At 40.4% G+C, this 25,921-nt stretch overlaps 2 protein-coding genes across 3 annotated transcripts in view; one reads left to right on the top strand and one right to left on the bottom strand.

Annotated features, from left to right (window-relative positions):
- LOC127649407 (zinc finger protein OZF-like) overlaps window positions 1-17,231 on the bottom strand; it is a 22,106-nt gene extending 4,875 nt beyond the window's left edge. The window contains exons 1-2 of one of the 2 annotated variants that reach the window (XM_052134479.1): window positions 16,905-17,231; window positions 16,671-16,814 (exon numbers count right to left, since the gene is read on the bottom strand). In XM_052134479.1, coding sequence (XP_051990439.1) covers window positions 16,671-16,764 — 94 coding nt within the window. In that variant the 5' untranslated portion in view covers window positions 16,765-16,814; window positions 16,905-17,231. Of the gene's footprint in view, window positions 1-16,670 lie in introns of both variants that reach the window. The other variant, XM_052134477.1, reaches the window with a different exon arrangement.
- The window catches only part of LOC127648948 (oocyte zinc finger protein XlCOF6-like), a 273,047-nt gene that overhangs the window by 105,798 nt on the left and 141,328 nt on the right, over window positions 1-25,921 (top strand). The window lies entirely within an intron of this gene.

The following is a 25,921-nucleotide window of genomic DNA, read 5'->3' on the forward strand; positions in this document are numbered from 1 at the left end:
GTCTACGTCCAAATGCAGAAGTTGATTATGACACCTGGAGAGGTAGTGTAGAATTAATTCTTCAAGACCCTTCGCTTTCTGATCTGAAACCGATCGAGAAAGATATTAGATAGTTTACTATCTCCAGGGTCAGAAATTGTGAAGCAGTTAGGTGCAACAGCTCTACCTAATGCATACCTTGAAATCTTATATTCTGCATTTGCAGCAGTTGAGGAGTGCATCGCCAGAAGGCTAGCTCTAATGTTGTATCCGCAAATCCCATTGACTCAGAACAGAATATGACATCAGAGAGAAGCGAAGCTGTAGAGTTACGACGACAAGTCACAAAACTCCAAAGTCAGCTTAACAAGCAGAAAGCTAAGCAAACAGAGAAAGCGGCGTTACCACAGAGCAATGATGTTTTTGAGTTGAGAAAACAGATTGCAGAATTGCAGATCCAGGTTACAAAGCTATCACTCCAAAAGCAGCCAAATCTAAATGAAAACCCATGTAAGGCCAAACAGGCTTACTCTAAGTCTGCTCAGCCAACTGTTTCAGCTGCTGTACCATAGTTACATAGCAGACCCAAACCAGGCTATTGTTTTCACTGCGGCGAGGATGGACATATTGCAAATGTGTGCAAAAACAAACCAAATCCGTCTTTAGTGAGTGAAAAATGGAAGCAGCTGAGAGAATGACAGAGTTTGTGGGACCGCCCGAAGGGTGCAAGAGTATCAGAGACTTTAAACTGAAATTAGCCCCTGTAGCAAGACGTACACAGGCTACTAGGTGTAAGACCAGTCTCAAAAGACCCATGGGAAAAAGGAGCCCAAAGGCATTCCAAAGTATGTATACTTTGGCCAGCCTTCCAAAGGGGCTAATAGGAGCCAAATGTACGACTGTGTATGTAACGGAAACTTGTGTTCTTACCTCCTAGATACAGGGTCGCAAGTAACGACAATTTCCCAATCTTATCATGAGCAGAATCTGTCTGAGCTAAATGTAATTCCATTGGAGAATTTGTTAGAAGTGGAAGCAGCAAATGGGCAGGCAGTACCCTATTTAGGTTATATCGAATATGGGTAAAGTTCCCTGAAGATTTCCGTGAGACTTTGTATTGATTATCTCAAATTGAACACCCAAACCATCAAAGATGCTTACGCACTCCCGAACCTTGAAGAAGCATTTTAAGTGGTTCACAGTGCTCGATTTAATGTCTGGCTGCTACCAGATTGAAGTTGAGGAAAAAGATAAGCCCAAAACAGCATTTGTTTGTCCCTTGGGATTCTGAGAGTTTAACCGAATGCCCCAGGGGATAACAAATGCTCCCAGTACATTCCAGTGACTTATGGAGAAGTGTATGGGTGATATCAACCTCACTAATGTCTTGGTATTTTTAGACAATCTGATTGTGTTTTCAGAAACGCATGAAGAACATGAAAACCTCCTTTTACATGTCTTAAACCATTTGAAAGAGTACAGACTGAAACTCTCAGTAGAGAAATGCAAATTTCTCCACACATCTGTCAAATATCTAGGACATATTGTGTCACGAAATGGCGTAGAAACTGATCTGCAGAAAATAGAGGCCATTAAGACCTGGCCAAGTGAAAAGTGAAGCTCGGTACCCCGCACATAAACTCAAGTTTTTAGCCTTGAAGTGGGCAGTTACCGAGAAGTTTTCTGACTTCTTGTACAGAAGTAATTTTAAGGTAGTCACAGATAGCAATCCATTGACTTATGTGTTAACATCTGCGAAATTGGATGCAGCGAGTTACAGATGGCTATCCGCCCTGTCCACATTCTCTTTTACCCTTCAGTATCGCCCAGGAAAGAGTAACGGAGATGCGGACGGACTGTCGAGAGGTACTCATGGAGCACTCACTAATGATCTGGTGTCTCAAAAAGAGCAAGAGCGCATCCATCAGTTTACGTTGCATCACTTACATGAAAATGACGGTTCTGTCTTGGTCTCTTACTGATGTAGTCCAAGCTATTAGCGATAAACATCTAATATGTCTAACTGAGGATGGTGATTGTATTCCTCTTGTAGCTCCGAGGCGATTCCTGATAGTTACGAGTGTCTTGATGGATTTTCCATTGTTATTTGTATGACAAGAATTGAAAGATAAACAAAGAGCTGATCCAACGATAAAACAGATAATTATGCAAATGGAATCAGGACACCCTTCTTTACCTGTACTGAGGAAAACTCCCATTTCTTTTGCGAGAATGTAAGAAGTTAGATCTGAGGGATGGTATTTTATATCGGAAGAGAGTAGTTGGTGACCATACAACTTACCAGCTTGTCCTCCAGAAAGACCTAAGACCTGTAATCTTAGAACAGTTGCATGACAACATGGGTCATTTGGGTGTAGAAAGAAATGTTGATCTCGTTAGAGCTCGTTTCTATTGGCCTAAGATGGCTTTAGACATTGAGTTTAAAATAAAGACTTGCGGCAGATGTGTCTGCAGAAAGACTCCACCAGGAAGAGCTACGTCGCTGGTAAATATTCAAGTATCCCGGCCACTTGAGTTGGTATGTATGGATTTCCTGTCATTGGAACCAGATCGTAGCAACACAAAAGACATCCTAGTGCTGACAGATTACTTCACTAAATATGCCGTAGCACTTCCTACTCCAAATCAGAAAGCCAGGATGGTTGCGAAAAGACTTTGGGAGAATTTCATTGTATATTATGGTGTTCCTGAAAGACTCCATAGTGATCAAGGATCTGATTTTGAGAGTAGAAATATTAAAGTGCTATGTGAGATTGCAGGGATTCATAAAGTTTGAACTATGCCGTATCATCCCAGAGGAAACCCAGTAGAACGATTCAACCGAACGTTACAGAGTATGATGGGTACTCTGAAGGATCAAGACAAAATGCATTGGAAAGACTTTGTGAAGCCAATTGTACAAGCTTACAATTGCACTTCACATGAGACCACAGGGTCCCTGTAAACAGCAGTAATAAAGAATCACATTTGCAATATGTACAAACTTTGAAAACTCATCTACAAGAGAGTTATGATCTTGCCAGGAAAAATGCAGAAAAGGTTGCAGCAAGAAACAAGACATGGTATGACAAAAGAGTTACAGAGTCGCCCCTTGACTTAGTCCTTGTCAGAAATGTGCGCTTAAGAGGAAAACACAAATTGGATGATAAGTGGGATTCTGTAGTGCATATCATAGTAAGCTGTGCTGGTGAACTTCCTGTATATACAGTGAAACCAGAGGGAAAAGATGGACCTTTGTGAACGCTTCACAGAGATTTACTGCTACCATGTGGCTTCTTGACACCACTCGTGGAGGAAGAGCAAGTTGTGCATAAATCACAAAGAAGACGAACAACTCGGAGAAAAGTAAATAAGATTTGAATGATGGACTGAAAGTGCCATTCAAGGACATTACGCAACCTATCCCTGAACTAGATTTTGGGCAACTTGGATGTATCCTGGAGTTATTGTCTTGGTGGAAAGTCCAGTGATCACAGAGCTTCAATATACACAATGAATGCATAAAATTTTTGCCAAAATGGCCTGATACCTGAAAGAATCTGTGGCGTCAGTCACATAGTCAGAATAGCTATTTTCTGCAGCCGCAAAACACTCCCATAACAGGACTGACCCACCTCCATGCTTGTCATCACCTTACCTTTCTTACTCCAGACGTACTGCTGACCCATGGGTCTACAACTAATTTTCAGTTTAGTGTCATACTTATATAAAACCTTCTTCCAGGACTCCGCATGTCTTTCCAAATTCCTTCTTGAATATTCAAGTCAACATTTCCTTTGGTGAAGTTTTGCTTTCTTCCACACCCAAGAAGGTTGCCGTTTTACCATATTTTATAATATTTGTTTTTTTTAAATGTATGAATGATGATGCCTACTTTGTCTACTGGAAATTTAAGTTAATTGGAATTGTATTTGTAGCCATGGTCTTTTCTTGAGTAATGAAATAATCTCCTCTATTAGGTTTTGTGACAGCTTATTTTAATAATATTAATAAATAAATTTTTAATAGATTTGTTTTTGCAAATAAGTTATTTTTTGCTTAGGACACTAAACTCTTATAACTTAAATGAGTGCCATTGTAGAGTGATGGCTTAATTTAGTTTTAAAACAATTACTTGTGTAGCCTTACATATTTAAGGAACAGCTACATGCAATAGTGGTTGAATAATTATGATTTTTTTTTTTAAATCTTTCTATTTAGAAATATTAGTTTATATATTCACATTATGACTTTGAATGTGTCACTCAACTGATATACAATGATCAACCACAACATTAAAACCACTGAAATGTGAATGTATTATCTCGTTACAATGACACCTGTCAAGGGGTGGGATATATTAGGCAGCAAGTGAACAGTCAGTTCTATAATTTCATGTGTTGGAAGCAGGAAAAATGGGTAAGCATAAGGATCTGAGCGACTTTGACAAGGGCCAAATTGTGATCGCTAGACGGACTGGGTCAGAGCATCTCCAAAACTGCAGGTGTTGTGGGGTGTTCCCGGTATGCAGTTGTTTGTACCTACCAAACGTGGTCCAAGGATGGACAACCAGTGAACCGGCGACAGGGTCATGGGCACCCAAAGCTCACTGATGCGCATGGGGTGTGAAGGCTAGCCCGTCTAGCAGAAAATCTTAATGCTGGCCATGATAAAAAGGTGTCAGAACACACAATGCATCGCAGCTGGCTGTGCATGGGGCTGCGTAGCCGCAGAGCGGTCAGAGTGCCCATGCTGACCCCTGTCCACCACCGAAAGCGCCAACAATGGGCATGTGAGTGTCAGAACTGGACCATGGAGCCTGGTCTGATGAATCATGTTTTCTTTTAGATCATGTGGTTGGCTGGCTGCATGTGCATTGTTTACCAGGGGAAGAGATGACAGCAGGATGCACCATGGGAAGGAGGAGGCAGGTGGAGGCAGTGTGATGCTCTGGGCAATGTTCTACTGGGAAACCTTTAGTCCTGGCATTCATGTGGACACGTACCACCTACCTAAAGATTCTTGCTGCGTGTACATGTTTTTGTCCATTTTGTGACAGGATCTCAGCCCACTAATCATCAACATTAGTTTTTGAAACAGTCAACTTGAATATTAGGGATGCTCAAAATCAGGATTTAAACATCTTACACCGATCTCCAATTTTCATCTCATTAATCGATGCTGATCATTTAACTTTTTATCAGCAGCTCTGTCAAAACTGGTTATATGTAAGCTTTTTGCTCAATGTCACTGTTAACAAAATTTTCCTGTAGGTAAAACCATAGTTGTTGCCTAGTTTTTGCTGTCCAAAGTAATGTTGGTTGATTGAACAATTCAGTATACACAAAATATAAATGTTGCTCTTTATTCTAGGCCTTAAAAACTAGTAGACTTATACAAACGATTCTTTACTGTATATAAGATAGTCCTAAAGAATGAGGCTTAATGTCAAACTGAAGCTGAACTGATAACTCATTGGTGTAATTAAATTTAAAGTGAAAATTTTGGTTAGTTTGTCACCATTTAATTTAATTATTTGTATTCATTATTTTATTATATTTAAATTTAACAATGCATTATATTATAGTAACTAAATATTTGATATAAATTTATTATATGTATGTTCCTTCCTTTTCATTTTGTTGGATGTTGGTAATATTAGTTGGTAATTAGTTGGTAATATTTGTTTCCGCAGGGAGTGTAATAAACAAATGACAGGAGAAGAGGACATTACAGGTGTTACTGTTAATGCTGTTTGCTCAGCAATCATTTAATAAAGATGTTTGAATTATACCCCATCTTGTATTCTGCATTATTATTATGATACATGTGCCTTGCGGAGACCGGGATGCTGCAACCGCAGATAATAATAAAAAAACACTTCAGGCAGGACGCGCCAGTTTAGTGTATATAAAGCGTTTAGAGCACGTAAGCAAACGGAATCGAACTCAGAGCACTTCTGTTACTCTAGAAGAGAGAAAAATGGCGGCGTGAGGTTGATAGTGTGGGTGAATCAGTCTTTGAACATTTGTCTTTTAACTTGTAATTTTAAGTGCATTTCGTTCAATATTATATCATTTTAACTCTGAAGCAATTTTTTATCAGTTAGGGGTTCATTTAGGTTCATCTTGTTACTTTTTTATTTTCTGCTTTTGTGAAGTTCGTTTACGTGAACATCTGTTTTTATTTAGATTGTTGTTAGTTAACACATCTCACTTTCCGACGACAGTTTAATATTTCTCGTCAGTACTGTGATTGAACCCTTTGGAGGGTTTTTGGATTATGACAAAAGAGAAGAATCGCAAATCTAAACCGATGGATTCAACTTTAAATCTCAGTGCCTGTGTTACAGTGGACTTTGACTCAGAGTCATCTGCAATTGTTCCACTGCCTGAAACTCCGATAAAGGAACCATTAAAAAAAAAAAGGCAGAAATGATGATGATGGTGGTGATGAAGATTTACAATCTCCTCTAGCCACTATGATTATAACGTCTCTCAAATCCATCATCAATCAAATCCATCATCATTGAAAGAGGTGATATCCTTGATAAAGGCATCGGGGAGGTGAAGATATCAGTTGAATTTTTAAAGATGTAAAGGGAAAAGTGGAGCGAGTCGATAATCGGGTAACAAATGCGGAAAAAAGAATCAGTGAGTTGGAGAACAAAGTACAGGATCTCTCCAGATATAAGAGGAGATGGAATCTGCGGCTCCACGGCCTCCCCGAACAACCAGGAGAAAACCTCAGGCAGAAAGTTCTGGATATGCGAGGCTGTCACTCCAGCATTTGCTGGCAAATCTCAAGAGCTTATCGATGTGGTACACCGCTTGGTAAAAGTGAGGAGCGATGGCGCCCTTTCCGCTGGTCAAAAGCCTCGCGGAATTATTTTACAGTTCACAATGCGTAATTTTCGTGACGCACTCATAGCTGGCAAAACATCACTTGCGTTTCGCAGAAGATATCTCCCCCGAAGATCGAGAGCAGCGGAACAAACTTTGGCCTCTTATTGAGAAGGATCGGCAGCAAGGACGCAGCGCTTACTTCGTTGGTCCAAAGGCGTATGTCGATGGTAAAGAACTCGTTTTGCAGAACATGGAGATAGCCGAGTGAATTGAGCTTAAATTAGCTTGCGGTTCTGTTCTGCCTTTCTCGACGCGTTTCTGGCCTGAGAAAGTCACTTTGTTTTCATCCTTCAAAATGCCAATTGAAAGGTTAAAAAATTATTTAATAAGAAGTCACAGGTACAGATGTGGTTTTTGACTTTATTTAACTGATTTTGGTAAGTGTGTGTAGATGTGTATATGTATTTAATATTATTTTTAATATTACGACCCCAACCGTGCTTATTTACAAGTAATTACTTTTTTTACGTCCAAAATGTGAAATTTGCTCAGTTAATGCAAGAGCATTGCGTAATGATGTCAAACATAAAGCTATTTTCCTATATGCAAAAACTTTTAATACTGATTTCTGTTTTATACAAGAGTCATATGCAAATCCTAGTTTGAGTTGTTTTCTTCTTATGGTTCTAATTTCTCAGCAGGTGTCCTAACTTTAAAGCACAAATTTAAGGGTAAAATTATAGAGACAATCTCTGATCCTGAAGGCCATTTTCTTTTTTTATTGGTTGCTTTAAATGATTTCATCTTTGTCCTGGGTAACATTTACGGATTTAATGATACAAAAAATAACTTGAAATGGTTTAATTCAATAGAAACACATTTAGAATATTTCAAATCTAAATATTCTAACTTGCTTATTCTCTTGGGTGGAGACTTTAATCAAACTATAAACAACTCTTTGGACAGATCACCACCTAAATTATCTAAGTTCATCAGGCCTTGCCCTAATTGACATTTGGAGGGATAAACATCCTCACGCATCACGGTTTTCCTGGTCTAACAGTTCTGGTTCAATGAGGTCTAGGATTGACTTCTGGTTAATATCTGACGCTTTATTTGATTTTGTCACTAAAGGTTGAAATTTTGCCTTCTCCATTGTCTGATCATAAATCCATAATTTTATCGTTAGATAATTCCTCTTCTTATTCAAGCACATATAGTTAATATTGGAAACTAAACTTTTAAGGAAATTTGTCGATTTGTGATATCTAGGACTCAATATTTTTTTAATAAAGCTCAAGCTGAAGATAATTTTGGTTCTAACTGGGAGCTTTTAAAATACAATATTAGGTTAATGCTACTTAATGCTGGAACTCAAAAAGCCAAGCAATTTAAATTAGAGGAACTCAACATTGTTAAAAGAATTGTCTGTCTTTCCTGCATCCCCTTTGAAAATGTATCAGTTGTTCAGAAATCAGAACTGGTTGAACTACAGAATTCATTATAACTTGTATATACATAAAGCAAAGGGTGCTTTTGTTCGATCAAGAAGGAGGTGGCTGGAAGAAGGAGAACGTAATTCCAGCAATTTTTTTCAAATTAGAGAAAGAGTGAAATCATCTTAATTCTATAAATAGTCTTAATGTAAATGGAGTGGTTTTAAAGAATCATAAAGACATTTCTAATTATTGCGAAGAGTTTTATAAAGACCTTTATTGTTCTAGACACTCTCAACATACCTTGGATTTATTTTTTAACTCCCTTGACATGGACCATATTCCCAAAATTGATGATAATGGCAAACTTCTTTGTGAATCTCCTATATATATGAGGTGATAGACAAGTAGAAATTTTCAAATGATTTTTCTCCTTTTCTCTTCAAAGTTTATTTAGAAAGTCTTCATAAGGGTACTCTCCCACCCTCTATGACTCAGGGCGTTATACATTTGATCCCTAAACCTCAAAAGGACCATGCTCAATTAGAAAATTGGCCACCTATTAGCCTCCTAAATAACTACTACAAAATATTAGCCATGATTTTTGCTAAAAAGAATAAATGTGTTCTAGATGATATAATTGATGAATGTCAGTCAGGTTTCATGAGACACAGACTTATTTCAAATAATATTAGACTTGTTCTTGATATTTTAGATTACTCAGATTTGATCCCTGATGACAGTTTCTTGCTTTTTCTTGATTTTTATAAAGCTTTTGATTCTGTTGAGTTTCCTTTTATTCTCAAGTCCCTGAATATTTTTGGTTTTGGCCCCAATTTTATTAACGCAATTCAAACTTTGTATAATAACGCCAATGCTTCAATCAGATTACAACATGGTACTACTCATAGGTTTAATTTAGAGAGGCATCCGTCAAGGCTGTCCAATCTCACCATACCTTTTTCTGCTTCCTATGCAATTATTAGCCATCCTCATTCAAAATAGTCATTTGAAAGGTATCTCTGTAGAAAATCGATCAATATTAATAAACCAATTGGCTGATGACACAAATCTATTTCTGAAAAATAAAGATCAAGTTTTTTTTAGCTTTAGACATAATTAATTCTTTTTCATCTGCTTCTGGTTTAGTTCTTAATATTAACAAATGTGAACTTTTATCTGTAAAACATTCCACTGATGTTAATATTTGTGACATCCCAGTTAAATCTGAAGTCAAATACTTAGGTATAATTATATGTAAAGATCAGAAAAAGAGATCAAAACTGAACTTTGAACCTCTTATCCTTGCTATTCATCGTAAATTAAACTCCTTATTACAGCGTGATCTGTCTATAACAGGTAAAGTGTTGCTGTCCAAAGCAGATGGATTATCTCGGGTTATCTATCCCGCAATGGCACTGAATGTATCTGTGGAGATTTGTAGAAAACTGGTGAAAATTATAGTAGACTTAGATATAGTAGACTGTTATGATAGCTGATAAGGGTATGGGGGATTTGAGTTAGTTGAGTTTTCCACTCTTAATAACTCTTTCAAAGTTAAATGGATAAAATAATTTTTAAACAGCCCCACGTCCTTTTGGAATGTCATTCCAAATCATATTTTCAGTTCAGTTGGACGTTTAAATTTTTCATAAACAGGCTTTAATATGTTGGTCCCTAATATATAATTATAGTTTTTCTCCATAGTTATTTTATCTGGAACAACAAAAATATTACATATAAAAATAAATCTTTTTTTTTTTTTCATAATTGGTTTGACAAGAAAATACTTTTAGTGAGTCAACTTATAGATGATAGGGGGGTGTCCTGCTCAGTTACGAAAATGTTATGCAAGTTTTCTCTTTTCCAGTACCCCCAAGAGAGTATGCCATTGTTTTTGGTGCAATTCCTGATTGTGTCAAACTTTTAGTAAAGCCTGGCCCTAAAGGTTTCTTATGCTCTCCTCCTATTTTTGACAACACAAATTTATTTGTTGACCAATGTCTTTTCAGTAACATGTCAAACAAAAAACAGGTGTCAGATTTCTCTACCTGCTTGTGTAAGCTTTTGGGATTAATACGTTTAATGATAGAGAATGGGAAGATTTCTGGCTCCTACGACAACACTTTTTGTTATCCAATAAATTTGTTGAAGTCTCTATTAAAATTATACATAATTGCTACCCAGTAAATTATAAACTTGCTAAATTCAATAATAGTATTTCTATCGGGAAGACACGCAGGCTTGAGTGAAGTTTGAGATGCCATTTATTTGATAGATGTAAAACGGGAGGTGATGTCTCTCTCTTTGGCGTAGGCCCCGTCCGGCAGTCCGAGGTAGTTGTACCCGGAACCGTCATGTCCTGCCAGAGATAGGAGGCAGGGGCGAGGAGCCTACCCCCCTGCGGGACAGGGCTCAACTGGTGGTGGTGGGGAGGTGGAGGTTGCAGTGTTCGCACACCGAAACAGCGATGTGATAGATTGTGAGCGGACTTATAAAGCATTGGCTTACATGCGATTGGCTAGGAGTTACCCAGCTAATGATGTGCACCTGCTGGTCTTCCCGCTAGAACTACGCTCCACTTCCATTTCCCCCCATGTGCTCCTTGTGTCATCAGTTTGAAGAAACAATTATTCATTTGTTTTGGGAGTGTACTTAATGCAAAATATTTTGGGTAGACTTCTCAAATTTTGTTAAAAAGTATTTATCTTCAAACTTTTGTATAAGCCAAAAAATTTAGTTTTTTGGTGAATCTCTGAATTTAGACCCTTCTCATTTTATTTTATAATTAATTTATAACTTTTTCTTGCCAAATATTACTTTCATAAGTGTAAATTTTCAAAGAAAACACCTTCCTTTTTTATTTTCAAGAAAGATATTGATATATATTAAAATTCTTTAAGGAATTCTGTTCTATTGCATGTAAGACTCTTTTATGGTGTAATGCATATAATACAAGTAATGTAACCCTCATTGTTCTTTATTTGTATTTGTTATTTTTATATTGCATAATAAAAAAAATAATGTCAAACTAAAAAAAAAATAAAAATAATAATAAAAAAAAAAACTTCTGTTACTCTAAGCATGAGAGGGAGTTGTGGAACACAGAACCGCTCTGAAAACACTGTAACAATTTGCTAATTTAATAAAGACTGGACTGAGCAGCGCAAATAAACTTTGAAGGGAGCAGACTATTTAATAATTTAATTAAATCGCAGCCTTTGCAATTTAATAATCGCAAAAGGTCATATCGAGGTTTGATTTAATTTCAAAACGTCACTGATCTCTGCCTGCATCACCTTGGTCAAAGGATGGACAACACTTTTAAAATGGAATATGTAGATAATAAATGAATAACCAACTAAAGCCTTCATCAGCCAAATAATGAAGGACAGTGGATCTATATGAACCTCAAGAGTTAATCCAGGATGGATTTAAGACGACATTCATTAATCTTACAGTTCATAAAAAAATCTCTTTGTTTAACGACTGGCACTTAACACTGATTTAGTTTACACATTTTAAACCATGACTTGCACTGCACATAAATAACTAATATTGGCATTATATTCAAGCTGTTTAGTCAGAACCTCCTCAAAGGTTATTTTTCTTTATTATCCAACATCTTATGGAGTTTTGTGTTCCTTGCCACAGTTGCTTTTAGCTGCTCACTGGGGGTCTAAATATTATTATTTAATAATTATTATTGTTTTTTTCTCTGAAGACAAAATTTAATTTTTACCAAACTGCACAATGATGACTCTGACATTTACAGCTTAATTTTCTGTTAAGCATGATTTTCTGTAAAGCTGCTTTGAAACGATTATGTGCGTGCGGCAACTTCGTTTATTTAAAGTGCTCCAGATTTACTTCAGTTGCACATTTACGTAATTACAAATACGTCTGGCCATTACAAGTTTCCAAAGAAATCTAAAGTAACCTCATGGCACTAAGCTTGTTTGGAGCATAGAGGATATTAGAGCATTTCACCATATTTGAGCTGACAACAGATTTGTGCTTCTCCTTCCTAACTAAACACTGAAACAACAACACACAGACTTCCTTCAGTTTTCAGCCAAAATAAAGGCTAGAAATCGTATAGCAATTCCACATGCTAAATTATTACAGAAATATATTACTAGAAGCAAGAAGTGGCTTCATGATGACTTTACCTAGTTATTTTGGCATATTGATGGCACATCGTGGGATTCTAATCCAGCCGAGCAGTCTCATTGATCTTGAAAAGCCCCTTAATGCATACAGTACCACATTTTCTCCAGTTGTTAGGGGCACGTTATTGCACAGGCTTACATGGGCTGAATTCTAGGGGCTCACAACTCCCACAGGGGCCCATTTCACTGTGGCCACCACCCCATTATCCCCCGTCGATGTTTGCGGGAGGAAGGCACATTAACGAGCTCAACAGGGAGATGCTGTTTTAAACACTGAGATGGTGCGCAACTGTGAAAGCACGTACATGGCAGGGGACCCTACGGAAGGTACCTTAATGTGCCCCTGTGAGTCACATTAAATATATGGTTCGTTTTTAGCTTTCTCTAATTATACGATTTCCAAACCGTAAATCCAAGTACCACTATATCATTTAAATCAGTTAAACGGCATTTATTTCTAGTTTTATTTTTCTCTGGGAATGTACATCCAAATCTGGAGCCAATAAAATGTACAAGTACACCTGAAGATTTTATATCTAGGTCTGGAATAGGTTTCATTCACATAAATGTGTGTAGCTTGCTACCAAAACTGTACTCTAAATGGTTTTAATCTTGGCTCACTCAACATATGCTGAGATAAGGATATTCCTATTAAAGAAATAGTTTACCCAATATTGTAATTCTCTAATAATTTACTCACCCATATATGCCATCGACTTTCTATCTTCAGAAGAACAGAAATTAAGATTTCTAGAAGGATATCCCAGCTCTTTTGGTCCATACAATACAAGTGAATTTGTGCCAACATTGTGAAGGTCCAAATATCACATAGGTCAGTATAAAAGAAATCAATAAACCTCCAGAGTTTAAATGTCTTCAGAAACTATATGTTATGTGTGGGTGAGAAACAGATCAATATTTAAGTCCTTTTTCACTATAATTTCTCCTGTTTAGTTGATTTCCACTTTATCTTTCACATTCTTCTTCTTGTGTTTTTGGTGATTCACATTCTTCATTCATATCGCCCCCTACTGGGTAGGGAGGAATTTCAAGCAAAAATTCAATTAAATAATGATCGGTTTCTCACCACACCTATCATATCACTTCTGAAGATTTGGATTTAACCACTGAGGTCATATGGATTACTTCTGTGCAATCTTTGTGTGCTTTTTGGAGTGCCCAGATTTTGGAACCCATTGACATTCATTGTGAGGACCTACAGAGCTGAGATATTCTTCTGAAAACCTACATTTGTGTTCTGAAGAAGAAAGCAAGTCATACAAATCTGGGATGGCATGAGGGTGAGTAAATAATGAGAGGATTTACATTTTTGGGTGACTTATTAATTTAAGATTTATACAGAACTTAGATGTAACCACCCTAGGAAGGGTGGTGGTTTTGCAATTTACATCAATAATAAGTTCCATTCCATACATACATCATCATCATCATCATTTTGAAATCAGTTTGAATGTTGAGATTTCAAAGAATGCAACTTTAACAGTGACTGGCTGATATAGACCCCTTATAGATATAGATTTTAAATCTGTGTGCGATTATTTTAATTGAACTCGGTTAATTGATCATCCAAAATGCCTCAATAAATCCAGACTACTTGATTTAATCCTGACAAATGCACCTCGTAAATACACAGATATAGATATATATGCCAATGATGTAAGTGATCACTGTGTCATTGCCGCTGTGAGGAATACTAAGTGCCGTACGTTTCAACCACAAATTCTTTTAAAATGGGACAGAAAACACTTTGTAGAAAAAGCTTTTGGTCACGATCTGCACCAGTAATATTGGAATTGAATTAATCTTGTCGGTAATGTGGAAACAGTATTAGGCTTATCTTTCAAATCTTATTTTTACTCAAAATACTATTCCCAAAATCTGGAAATCTGACTTTGTGCTCACTCGTTTTAAAGGTGGAGATTCTTAAATTATGTATTTATAGGCCTCTTTCAAAAAAAATAATAATTGAAGAACTGTACCAGATTTTGGAAAGAAATTGTCTCTTGGATATCTAAGCACTTGAAACATTGATTTTATATTGTCCAAATCATGCAGTCCTCTAATATAGAAACAATTCTCAAATGACAGAGTATTTGTGATTAAAATTCATGATTACAATTTTGAGCAATATAATCGTGTTTATCATTTTAAACATTATCGTGCAGCCCTAATTACAGGCCTATCAAAATGGTGCTTCACTTCATTGAGCTCAGTGTATTTGGCAACGCTGATGTGAGTGATGTAGTGACTCACACCAGATATCAAAGAATATTCTGAAGTAAAACAGCTTTGTAAAGAGGAATAGTACAAAATCCCCAATAGTTCACATTCCACCCTGCATTGTGAATGTTTACACAGCATGTTCAATAAACACATATTATAGAGATTGCTAAGACATGTGACCAACCGGGCGGCAACGTCATCAGAACGCAAAGAATTATGGGTATGTTTGGCCCATTTACATGGGCTGGCATCGCATAGCAGGCTAGTGGCATGAAAATAATTAAAAAATTAGCGTGAAAAACAGAATATAATCCTACAAAATGCAGCGGGCTAAAGAAAACATTGTCGGACCATACCGCCTAAAACTACATCCTAATGCAAAGACGAGATATGACGAGAAAATAAAGGGAATCAAAGCACTGTATTCTTACGAGCATAGTGACTGGTCAGGGGAGGTCAACCTGAAAAGGCTGTGTTGTGGTGCTTTTGCAGACAGCCTGAATGTTTGCAGACATGGTTGCTTGCGATAATCAGAACTGTCCTATACAGTGGTTCCATTTAGGTTGCGTGGGACAGCGCACCAGCCAGAGAAGAGTTATGGCAATGCGATGCTTGCACACGTCTGTGACTTATCACCCACAACCTACCTCATACATTTCCAGTTATCTTTTCTATGGACTCTTTATAAATGTCTTCATCTAAATGTATTTACATGTTAAATATGTAAAGAAACTGAAATTAAGTTATGTAATTGTGTATTGCAATCCAAACTGATTTTGCACAATTCTTCCTTAATACAGATAAAGGAGGCAGAATTTCATTCAGTCTTTGTGTATTTTATTTACAGAGATGGCTAAAAATCATTACATGTGAGAAGTGACATTACAAAATCTTTTGAAAAAAAAAAAATATATATATATATATATACATATTAGATGTGAGCATGGTGTATAATTCTAACACGACGGCTTCACAAAAATACTTGGACACATATTGGTCAAAGCACAGCACACAACCACAATTTTATCCAGCAAAGTCTTATCCTCCCCCTCACAAGGCACCACATATCCAAGGCCCAGTCAGGATCACACTCCAACATTTCATAGGCAGGTTTGCCTGCAAACACAGTCACCAAATAAATAGCTATGTAGCCTAGATGTACAACATTTAAAACTGATTAACGTTACGCTTTAGTACATTGGTAACTTAAGCTCATTTTCTAGCCATTTCATGCTAGTTAACAGTTAACATTGGCCTAACGTCAAATCTAATGGTCTGGTTAAATCAAACAAAACACGCTGGTTATTTGCCCACAACATACCATTTACAATTACTCTCTGTAATTTAATTTTGTGAAAATGCTTTGAACACACCATCATGTGTGGTGGAGTGTCATCGAAGGTAATCTTGGGCCTCCTTACTGCTGCTATCCATGCCATTCGTCGCACTTTTTGTCACCTCTGAAACATGGCTTGTACTATTATTTTTCCACGCTGGAAAACGATAAAAGCATTTTCCGTTCTTAAGCTTTATGCCACTTCTATCGTGAGAACGACTATTGCAGTTTATAACACAGCAGGTAGACGGCATCTTGAACACTGCATTCTTCCCTCCATGCAATCAAGTCTGGCGCCTTCTGTTTGTGCCGCGGATTCCCAAAATGCTTTGCGTTCACCACTGGTAATACGTCACGATGACGTCACATTAGCAATCTCTATTGTTTGTGTTATTTAAGCACACCATCTATTGAGACAGTTGAAGATCAGCTCGAATTATATTTCCCGGGGTTCACATATTTTTGTGATTATATTCATGCCATCTTCAATAAAAACAAATACCTTCAATAATAAACACTGACTCTGCTTCATTTTATTAGTCATTTAAGTCAACTTTAGATAACATTAGGTACCATCAACCACCAACTCTGGTGAACAGACTGAAACTTTGATTCTTTAATCTTCATCAACACACAATAATGAAGAATGAACACAAACCTCTTTGCTCCTCAGTATCTTCATCTTTCATGGCATTTGAACTGCATGCTTCTGGATAACTCATGTCCTCACTCTCTTCTTTAATAAACATCATTTTACAATGATTTCTCACGCAGATCTCAGCTGTAACACCTGGAGTTATTCCTGTTCGTGTTGAAGCAAGTCTTCGTTTAGGATGATGAGAATAATGCGGCATTTATTAACATGAATCTCAATTTACATGCTTCTACTCACTTCTTATTTACAGCACTGTTTACTCTCTAATGTTCGTGTATAGCCCGTATTATTCAATGTCGGATGCTGGATATTCCTACTTGATCCGGTTTTCAAACATGCGGCGGTCTATTGTCCGTTACTCGAATAATGGAGAAACAAACAAAAATACAATGTCGGTAGTTTTTACAGGTTTATGAGTATAAATAGAGAATATCGTTTACTGTTTTCACGTCTCTGCAAACGTGTGCTAAACATCACATAACACAGAAACTTTGGTGTGTGTGTTTTAGTCATTGATGGATTTTATTCTCTTTAAAGTGAATGTTTATAGTAACTCTGCAAATCTCCCAGAGCGCCGCCATGTTTGCGTGACGTCATACAACAGCACCGCGGAGGGGACATTCTTAATCAACTGTCATAGAAAACGCTTAATGTTAAAGCAATAGTTCAGGAAAAAGTCTTTTTTTTAACATTTTTATTTATCTTTTTTCTTCTGCAGGGCACAAATTAAGTTTTTTGGATTAATATTTTAGCTCGGTTGGTCCTCACAATGAAAGTGAATGGTGACCAGAACTTTCAATGTCCAAAAATCACATAAAGAAAATATAAAAGTAATCCATAAGACCCCGTGTTTAAATCTACATCTTCCAAAGCAGTTTGATAGGTGTGGGTGAGAAATAAATCAATATTTAAGTCCTTTTACAATCAATTTACACTTTCACATTCACATTCATCCACCTTCTTGTTGGGGCTTGTGAAAGGTGGAGATTTAAGGACTTAAATAATAATCGGTTTCTTATAAATATTTACTTTCATATTCACATCTGAAAGTCACGTGGTGGCTGTTTAGTTTCATTTTCACATCTGAAAGTGAGAGTGGAGATTTTAATAAAAAGTTCTTAAATATTGATCTGCTTCTTATCCACAACTATCTTATTGCTTTTGCAGTCGTGGAAAGAAAAATGCATTGTTGCACAGCTGGGTGAATGTATGTACAAAATTCAAATATAGCAAAAGAAGGCATCTAAAGAGAAGAGCTGCAAGTCTTTATAAGCAGCAGCCTTGAAGGAACAAAACCTAAAATTAAACCTTGTTTAATTTGGCCACCACAACAATGTTCAGTGGTTGTATGCATAAAGCTACTTTTACATTTTTGTCTTAAGTTTGTCAAAATTCTAAGAATGACATCATTTTGCATTCGTGTTTTTCAAATTAAACTACATTTAACTCAGCAACCTAAAACTGTACATTTATGACACAAAAGAATCCGTCTGACGCAGCTGTACATTGGTTACGTTTACATGCACCCTCATAATGCAATTATAATTTGATTAAAGCAATACTGCAATTAAACTGTAGCTCATGTAAACCTAATATTGTGATTATGATATTGCGATTAGGCTAATAATCAGAGTTATACTAATCGCAGTAAGATCTGTGGAGTACTCCTGTTTTAATCGCTTTATACTGGCATGTAAACGCTTTAATCACATTTCTTCCACTCTGACCAAAGTGCACCTGCCCCAGTGCTGCAGACCCAGCAAAGAGGGGACGTCCCCCGGACGTTCACCAACGTCCACTTAGGTGAATAGATGTTAAAACTGAATTTACCTTCTCAAAAAGACTGTTTTCATTTCCCGGAATAACCCTGTGGTGTTTTCTGCACTAATGTTCATAGAGGACCAAATGTGCAAGGCAAAGGCAGAAGTCTAAAGTTCTTTATTATATTACAGTTGTATGTCTCATAACAGTATAACATATATTTAAATACATTGTCATCTTCTCTACCAGTAAATTGTGTTGAGAAACAGTTAGTGTCTTTTGTGTTTTATCTAAATGCTTAGATATTATCTTTGATGATGATCATTAGTTCATCTGTTTAATAATGCTGTTAATAATGTCACTTGTGTGCATGTCTTCATTTCAGAGAGTCATGCATTGCCTTACTCGTGTGTCATTTGCTTAATGCATTAGGAGGTAATAGTTTTTAGACAATAATATTTTTGCATTTTTAAACTTTTCGGCAGCAGTTTTGTTAGGGATTGTCTTTGTGGTAAATCCACCCCTAAGAGGCTCAAACACAGTACACATTGGTATTCTTTTGAGTATTGTATTGTAAAAGTAATTAAAGGACATAATGTTTGATATATGGTGGAGTTAAATAGGATAACCTGTTATTTCTGTTATAGAGTTTACATTAATAAGATTTGACTTTGTTATGAAATGACCCAATGTTGAAATACAGTTTCACTGGTAGTGATGTCTTTTCTTTTTAGGTAGGATCTCCTCAACAGAGCCACATCATCACTGAATGGAAATGCATTGATTACAATTTTACAACTTTCAAGCTTTTGTATCTAATCAGAGAGGATTTATAAATGTGTGAGCGAAGCATACATGTTGCAGACTAAAATAACAGATATCAATGTAAATAAATGTTGGTACACCATCACCACACGACTCCAGTCGATCAATTAATGTCTTCTGTAGCAAACCGACAGGTGTAAGAATCAAATTGATAATTAAAACGTTTTTACCTTTAAGTTGTTGTTTCCGCCCAGCGCTGTATTTCTGATTCAATTTACCTAACTCTCATGTGACACGCTGCCTCTATTGTGTATAAAGCGACGCCTCGACTTCTCTCTTCAATTGCACTCTCAATTGCGCTTACATCACTGATGTGTCAACTTCTAGCAGGAAGTGATTTTTTTTAAGTTAATAAAGTTATAATTATCTATGTATTTTTTACACAAACCTATTGATTTCCTTTAGAAGACATTAATTGATTGAATAGAGTCGTGTGGATTAACTTTATGCTGCCAACATATACCTTTTGGACTGTCAAACCACCAGCAGCCTGATGGCACCTGATCTTGCATTGTATGGACACACTGAGCTGAACTCACCCTTTACAAATGCTGCCATGTTCTTTTAAAATAAAGATTGTGAATTTATGCCAGAGTTTTAATGCAAAAATCACATGACCTCAGTATTTGCAGGGATTTTCCCCAGTAGTGTAATCAAGTAGTGGGATTTTCTCCCCAGCCTCTCAAATGCTTGTGTCCCCCATGATACAAAAAACATTGTAGGGATATTAAAGGAATCAGAAGAGTTACATTTATTGAAATACTCCTGTGACCAGATAAGATTTTATACTTGAAACGAGTATGGCTATGTTTGAATTGTATTGCTGTGAGCCCCAGCTGAAGACATGGAGAACTAACAGATGTTGGCCTCAACCAGGGGTGTAAAGTGAAGAATTACAAATACGTTACTGTAATTAAGTCGTTTTTCCCAGGAATTGTACTTTGTAAGTTGTTTAAAAATGGTATACTTTTAGTCCTGTGTATCTCAGTGAGTATTGACGCTGACTATCACACCTGGAGTCGTGAGTTTGAATTCAGGGCGTGCTGAGTGACTCCAGTCAGGTCTCCTAAGCAACCAAATTGTCCCGGTTGCTAGGGAGGGTAGAGTCACATGGGGTAACCTTCTCGTGGTCACGATTAGGAGTTCTCGCTCAAAATAGGGCACGTGGTAAGTTGTCTGTGGATCGTGGAGAATAGCGTGAAGCCTCCACGTGCTGTGGAGATTTAATATCTGTGCTTACTAAATTCTGTGGGTCTATAATTTAGCTTTCTATCACTGATATTATTTGGTTAATGTGAGAGATTAAGGCAATGTTATCAATAGGGCTGGGAGATAAAATGATCTTGATGTTTATCAGAGAAAAGAAAGAGATGTCCTCGATATTGGTGATAAACTTTTTACTAGTTTTCTATTCTTAGCCTATGATCTACATCTAGAACAGGGGTGTTCATTACATTGATCGCAATGTAGACAACCACTGATTGGTTGATCTAGATCAAATATAAAAGATTTATGTGCGTGTGCTCCAAGAGTGCTAATGTAGGCACGAGCCTAAACGATGCCAATGCACTTCTTTGAACGGAGTCGGTTCGGTCTAAAGCAAATTTAAACAGTGGGACAAAAAGCTTATTTATATCAAAATGTCAGACTGAAGTGTACATGTAACTGAATACACCACTCTCTCTAGTATGTAATAAAAATGCTTTTAATCAAACAACAATAACAAGGAAATGAGAAAACAACTCACTGCTTTTGTCTGAATAACTTGAGTAACTTTACAAATATTAATGTAATAGAATAAATCAGTGACATTTGTATTAATAATATTTTTTAATAATATTGTTTGTTTTTATTAATACTGAGCCCTGATGTAGAGTGTTAATTTCTATAATAAATTACCAGGAAAGTAGAGATGATAAAATAATTTATAATTATGCTTCACCTTGATCATGTTTTTCTAATGCCTGACAGAAAAGTATCAAACTTTGTAGAGCAATACTTCAGGCAGAATATTCCTCCAGTCACAAATACACTTCAGAGCAAACATTAGAATGAGATAAAAAGATACAAAAACGAAATCAATGCTGAACATTGTATCTCAAAAGGAGTGCAATGTGCCCCCATGTGCTACTTAAAGGGATAGTTCACCAAAAAGGAACATTCTCTCATTATTTACTCACCCATCCCAGATGTGTATGACAAAAATAAAGGTTTTTAGAAGAATATTTCAGCTCTGTAGATCCATACAATGCAAGTGAATGGATGCCAACATGTTGAAGCTCCAAAAAGAACATAAAGGCAGCACAGAAGTAATCCATATGACTCCAGTTGTTAAAGTGGATAAATAAAGAAGTAATATGATACATGAAACAGATCAATATTTGTAACGAATGAGGTCAGAGTCAGACAAGGGATGAGGATCCAAATGCGGGTTTATTGATTAAAGGAAACAAACAGGCATGAATAAACAAAACTACCACAATGGGCAAATGAAAACAAAACACGAAAACACAGGAACTGGAACACGGGCATGGGAGCGAGCAAAAACTACGTACAACAGCATTCAACGACAGACAAGGACTAAACCAAAAACCAGGATATAAATACAAAAACATGGGAAAAAGGGGCCAATGAACAAACAGAACACAAACTAGGTGACAAGGTGATTAACAGAAACCAAAGGCAAATTAACAAGGGCAGGTGAAAACAATGAACAGTGAACACGAGGGAAAACAAGACTATGGAGGTACAAGGGTGACAAAAGTGAAAACTAAGGAATAACAAAAGTGACAAAATTACAAACAAAGGGCAACAGTGAGACAAGACAGGGTAACCGTTACATAGCCCCCCCCCCTCAAGGATCGGATACCAGACGATCAACAAAACAAAAAAAAAACAGGAAGAACAACTGACAAATGACAGGGGGCACAAAGGGCAGACAGGCAGTCCAGGGGGCAACGAGAGGCAGACCGGCAGTCCGGGGGGCGACGAGGGGCACGCAGGCAGTCCAGGGAGCAACGAGGGGCATGCAGGCAGGCCAAGGGGGGCACAAGGGACACGGAGACAGACAAAGGAGGGCGAGAGGGCAGATTAGCAGTCTCTGGGGGTGTGTGCTGGGAACCAGGTCGGGTGGCCTGGGAAGCTTCCACCGGGTAGGGGCGGGTTTAGGTGGACTGGGAGATGGCCGCAGAGCAGGGGCCGGTTCGGGGGGCCTGGGAGGTGGCCACAGGACAGAGGCCGGTTTGGATGGCCTGGGAGCTGGACACAAGGCAAGGGCCGGTTCAGGGGACCTGGGAGGTGGCCATCGGACAGGGACAGGTCCAGGAGGCCTGGGAGGCAACCTCAGGACAGGGGCAGGTCCCGGAGGCGGAGCTGAGAGGGGCTCTGGAGACGAAGCTGTGGGAGGTTCTGGAGGCCCAGGAGGCGGAGCCAAGGGAGGCGGACCCATGGAAAGCTCTGGAGGAGCAGGAGGCAGAGCTGGGGGAGGCTCTGGGAGCTCAGGAGGCGGAGCTGAAAAAGGCTCTGGGGGCTCAGGAGGCGGAGCAGAGGGAGGCTCAGGAGGCGGGGCTGAGGGAGGCTCAGGAGGCGGGGCTGAGGGAGGCCTAGGAGGTGGAGCCGAGGATGGCTCAGGAAGTGGAGCAGAGGGCGGTGGCGCCGTAGGCAGTTCTAGAGGCGGAGGCCTGGAAGGCTCCGGGGACGGAGCTGAGGAAGGCTCAGGAGACGGAGCCGAGGAAGGCTCTGGAGGCGGAGCCGCAGGAGGCTTTGGAGGTGGAGCCGCAGGAGGCTTTGGAGGCGGAGCCGCAGGAGGCTCGGGAGGCGGAGCCGTAGGAGACTCGGGAAGCTCTGAGGGCGGAGCCGTCGAAGGCTCGGGTGGCTCAAGAGGCGGAGCCCTGGAATGCCCGAGAGGCGGAGCCCTGGAAGGCTCGAGAGGCTTGAGGGGCGGTGCCCTGGAAGGCTTGAGGGGCGGAGCCCTGGGAGGCTCGAGAGGCTTGAGGGGCGGAGCCCTGGGAGGCTCGAGGGGCTTGAGGGGCGGAGCCCTGGGAGGCTCGAGGGGCTTGAGGGGCGGAGCCCTGGGAGGCTCGAGGGGCTTGAGGGGCGGAGCCCTGGGAGGCTCGAGGGGCTTGAGGGGCGGAGCCCTGGGAGGCTGAAGAGGCTTGAGGGGCGGAGCCCTGGAAAGCTCGGAGGGCGGAGCTCTGGAAGGCTCAAGAGGCTTGAGAGGCGGAGCCCCAGGAGGCTCGAGAGGCGGAGCCCAGGTAGGCTCGAGAGGCTTGAGAGGCGAAGCCCTGGAAGGCTCGAGAGGCTTGAGAGGTGGAGCTCTGGGAAGCTCGGAGGGCGGAGCTCTGGAAAGCTCGGGAGGCTTGAGAGACGGAGCCCTGGAAGACTCGAGAGACTTGAGGGGCGGAGCCCTGGGAGGCTCGAGAGGCTTGAGGGGCGGAGCCCTGGGAGGCTTGAGGGGCGGAGCCCTGGGAGGCTTGAGGGGCGGAGCCCTGGGAGGCTCGAGGGGCTTGAGTGGAGCCTGGGAAGCTCGAGGGCGGAGCTCTGGAAAGCTCGGGAGGCTTGAGAGACGGAGCCCTGGAAGACTCGAGAGACTTGAGGGGCGGAGCCCTGGGAGGCTCGAGAGGCTTGAGGGGCGGAGCCCTGGGAGGCTTGAGGGGCGGAGCCCTGGGAGGCTTGAGGGGCGGAGCCCTGGGAGGCTCGAGGGGCTTGCGGCGGAGCTCTGGAAAGCTCGGGAAGCTCGGAAGGTGGGGCTCTGGAAAGCCCGGGAGGCGGGCTCTGGAAAGCCCGGGAGGCGGGGCTCTGAAAGCCCGGAGGCGGGCTCTGGAAGCCCGGAGGCGGGCTCTGAAAGCTCGAGGCGGAGCTCTGGAAAGCTCGAAACTCGAAGGCGGAGCTCTGGAAAGCTCGGAAACTTGGAAGGCGGAGCTCTGGAAAGCTCGAAACTCGAAGGCGGAGCTCTGGAAAGCTCGGAACACGGAAGGCGGAGCTCTGGAAAGCTCGGAAACACGGAAGGCGGAGCCTGGAAAGCTCGAAACTCGGAAGGCGGAGCGCTGGAAAGCTCGGGAAACTCGGAAGGCGGAGCTCTGGAAAGCTCGGGAAACTCGGAAGGCGGAGCTCTGGAAAGCTCGGGAAACTCGGAAGGCGGAGCTCTGGAAAGCTCGGGAGGAGGAGCCCTAGAAGACTCGAGAGACTTGAGAGACTCGGGAGGAGGAGCCCTGGAAGGCTCGGGAGGTGTTGGCTCTAGGATGGGCACGACCACTGGCACTGGCTCTTGGACGGACCTGGCTACTGGCGCTGGCTCTTGGACGGTCATGGCTACTGGCGCTGGCTCAGGGACGGTCGAGGCTACAGGCGCTGGCTCAGGGACGGTCGAGGCTACAGGCGCTGGCTCAGGGACGGTCGAGGCTACAGGCGCTGGCTCAGGGACGGTCGAGGCTACAGGCGCTGGCTCAGGGACGGTCGAGGCTACAGGCGCTGGCTCAGGGACGGTCGAGGCTACAGGCGCTGGCTCAGGGACGGTCGAGGCTACAGGCGCTGGCTCAGGGACGGTCGAGGCTACAGGCGCTGGCTCAGGGACGGTCGAGGCTACGCTGGAACGCTGTTCCTGGTCGGCGTGACTTCAGGCTCGCTGGCCAGGGCAGGCGTAGGCTCTGGCTTGCAGACCGGGGTAGGCGTGACAGGAGGAGCCCCGGACGGCTGAAGGGTCTCCACAGCGGGTGGAGAGGTAGGGTCCTTCTCGGCGAAGCCAACGGTGTACGGCGAGCCGCAGACCAGTAAGGTCGCCTCTAGGAAGTCGTGGAGAGTCCAATCACACGTAGCCGGGCGCAAACGCCCCTGAGCTAAACGTGTAAAGTGTCCCTGAAGAAAACCACCAGGGCTGAGTCCGGGAAGTCCGTGAACTTCGCCAGCGCGAGGAAGTCGCTGATGTGGTCTTCAACAGGGCGGTCCTCTTGTTTGAGGCTGAGCAACCGGTAGTTGGCCCGAATAACCGCTGGATCCATTGTGTGGTTCTGTCGTTCTGTAACGAATGAGGTCAGAGTCAGACAAGGGATGAGGATCCAAATGCGGGTTTATTGATTAAAGGAAACAAACAGGCATGAATAAACAAAACTACCACAATGGGCAAATGAAAACAAAACACGAAAACACAGGAACTGGAACACGGGAACACAGGCATGGAATAAACAAAACTACCACGATGGGCAAATGAAAACAAAACACGAAAACACAGGAACCGGAACACGTGAACACAGGCATGGGAGCGAGCACAAACTACGTACAACAGCATTCAATTACAGACAAGGACTAAACCAAAAAAACAGGATATAAATACAAAAAACATGAGAAAAAGGGGCCAATGAACAAACAGAACACAAACTAGGTGACAAGGTGATTAACAGAAACCAAAGGCAAATTAACAAGGGCAGGTGAAAACAATGAACAGTGAACACGAGGGAAAACAAGACTATGGAGGTACAAGGGTGACAAAAGTGAAAACTAAGGAATAACAAAAGTGACAAAATTACAAAGAAAGGGCAACAGTGAGACAAGACAGGGTAACCGTTACAATATTTAAGTACATTGTTTGCTCTCCCTGCCCAGTAGATGGAGATATGCGTGAAGATGCATGAAGAATGTGAATCACCAAAAACAAAAGAAGAAGAAAGTGAAAG

The sequence above is a fragment of the Xyrauchen texanus genome, chromosome 9 (assembly GCF_025860055.1).
Source record: "Xyrauchen texanus isolate HMW12.3.18 chromosome 9, RBS_HiC_50CHRs, whole genome shotgun sequence".
In the NCBI taxonomy this organism is placed as follows: domain Eukaryota; kingdom Metazoa; phylum Chordata; class Actinopteri; order Cypriniformes; family Catostomidae; genus Xyrauchen; species Xyrauchen texanus.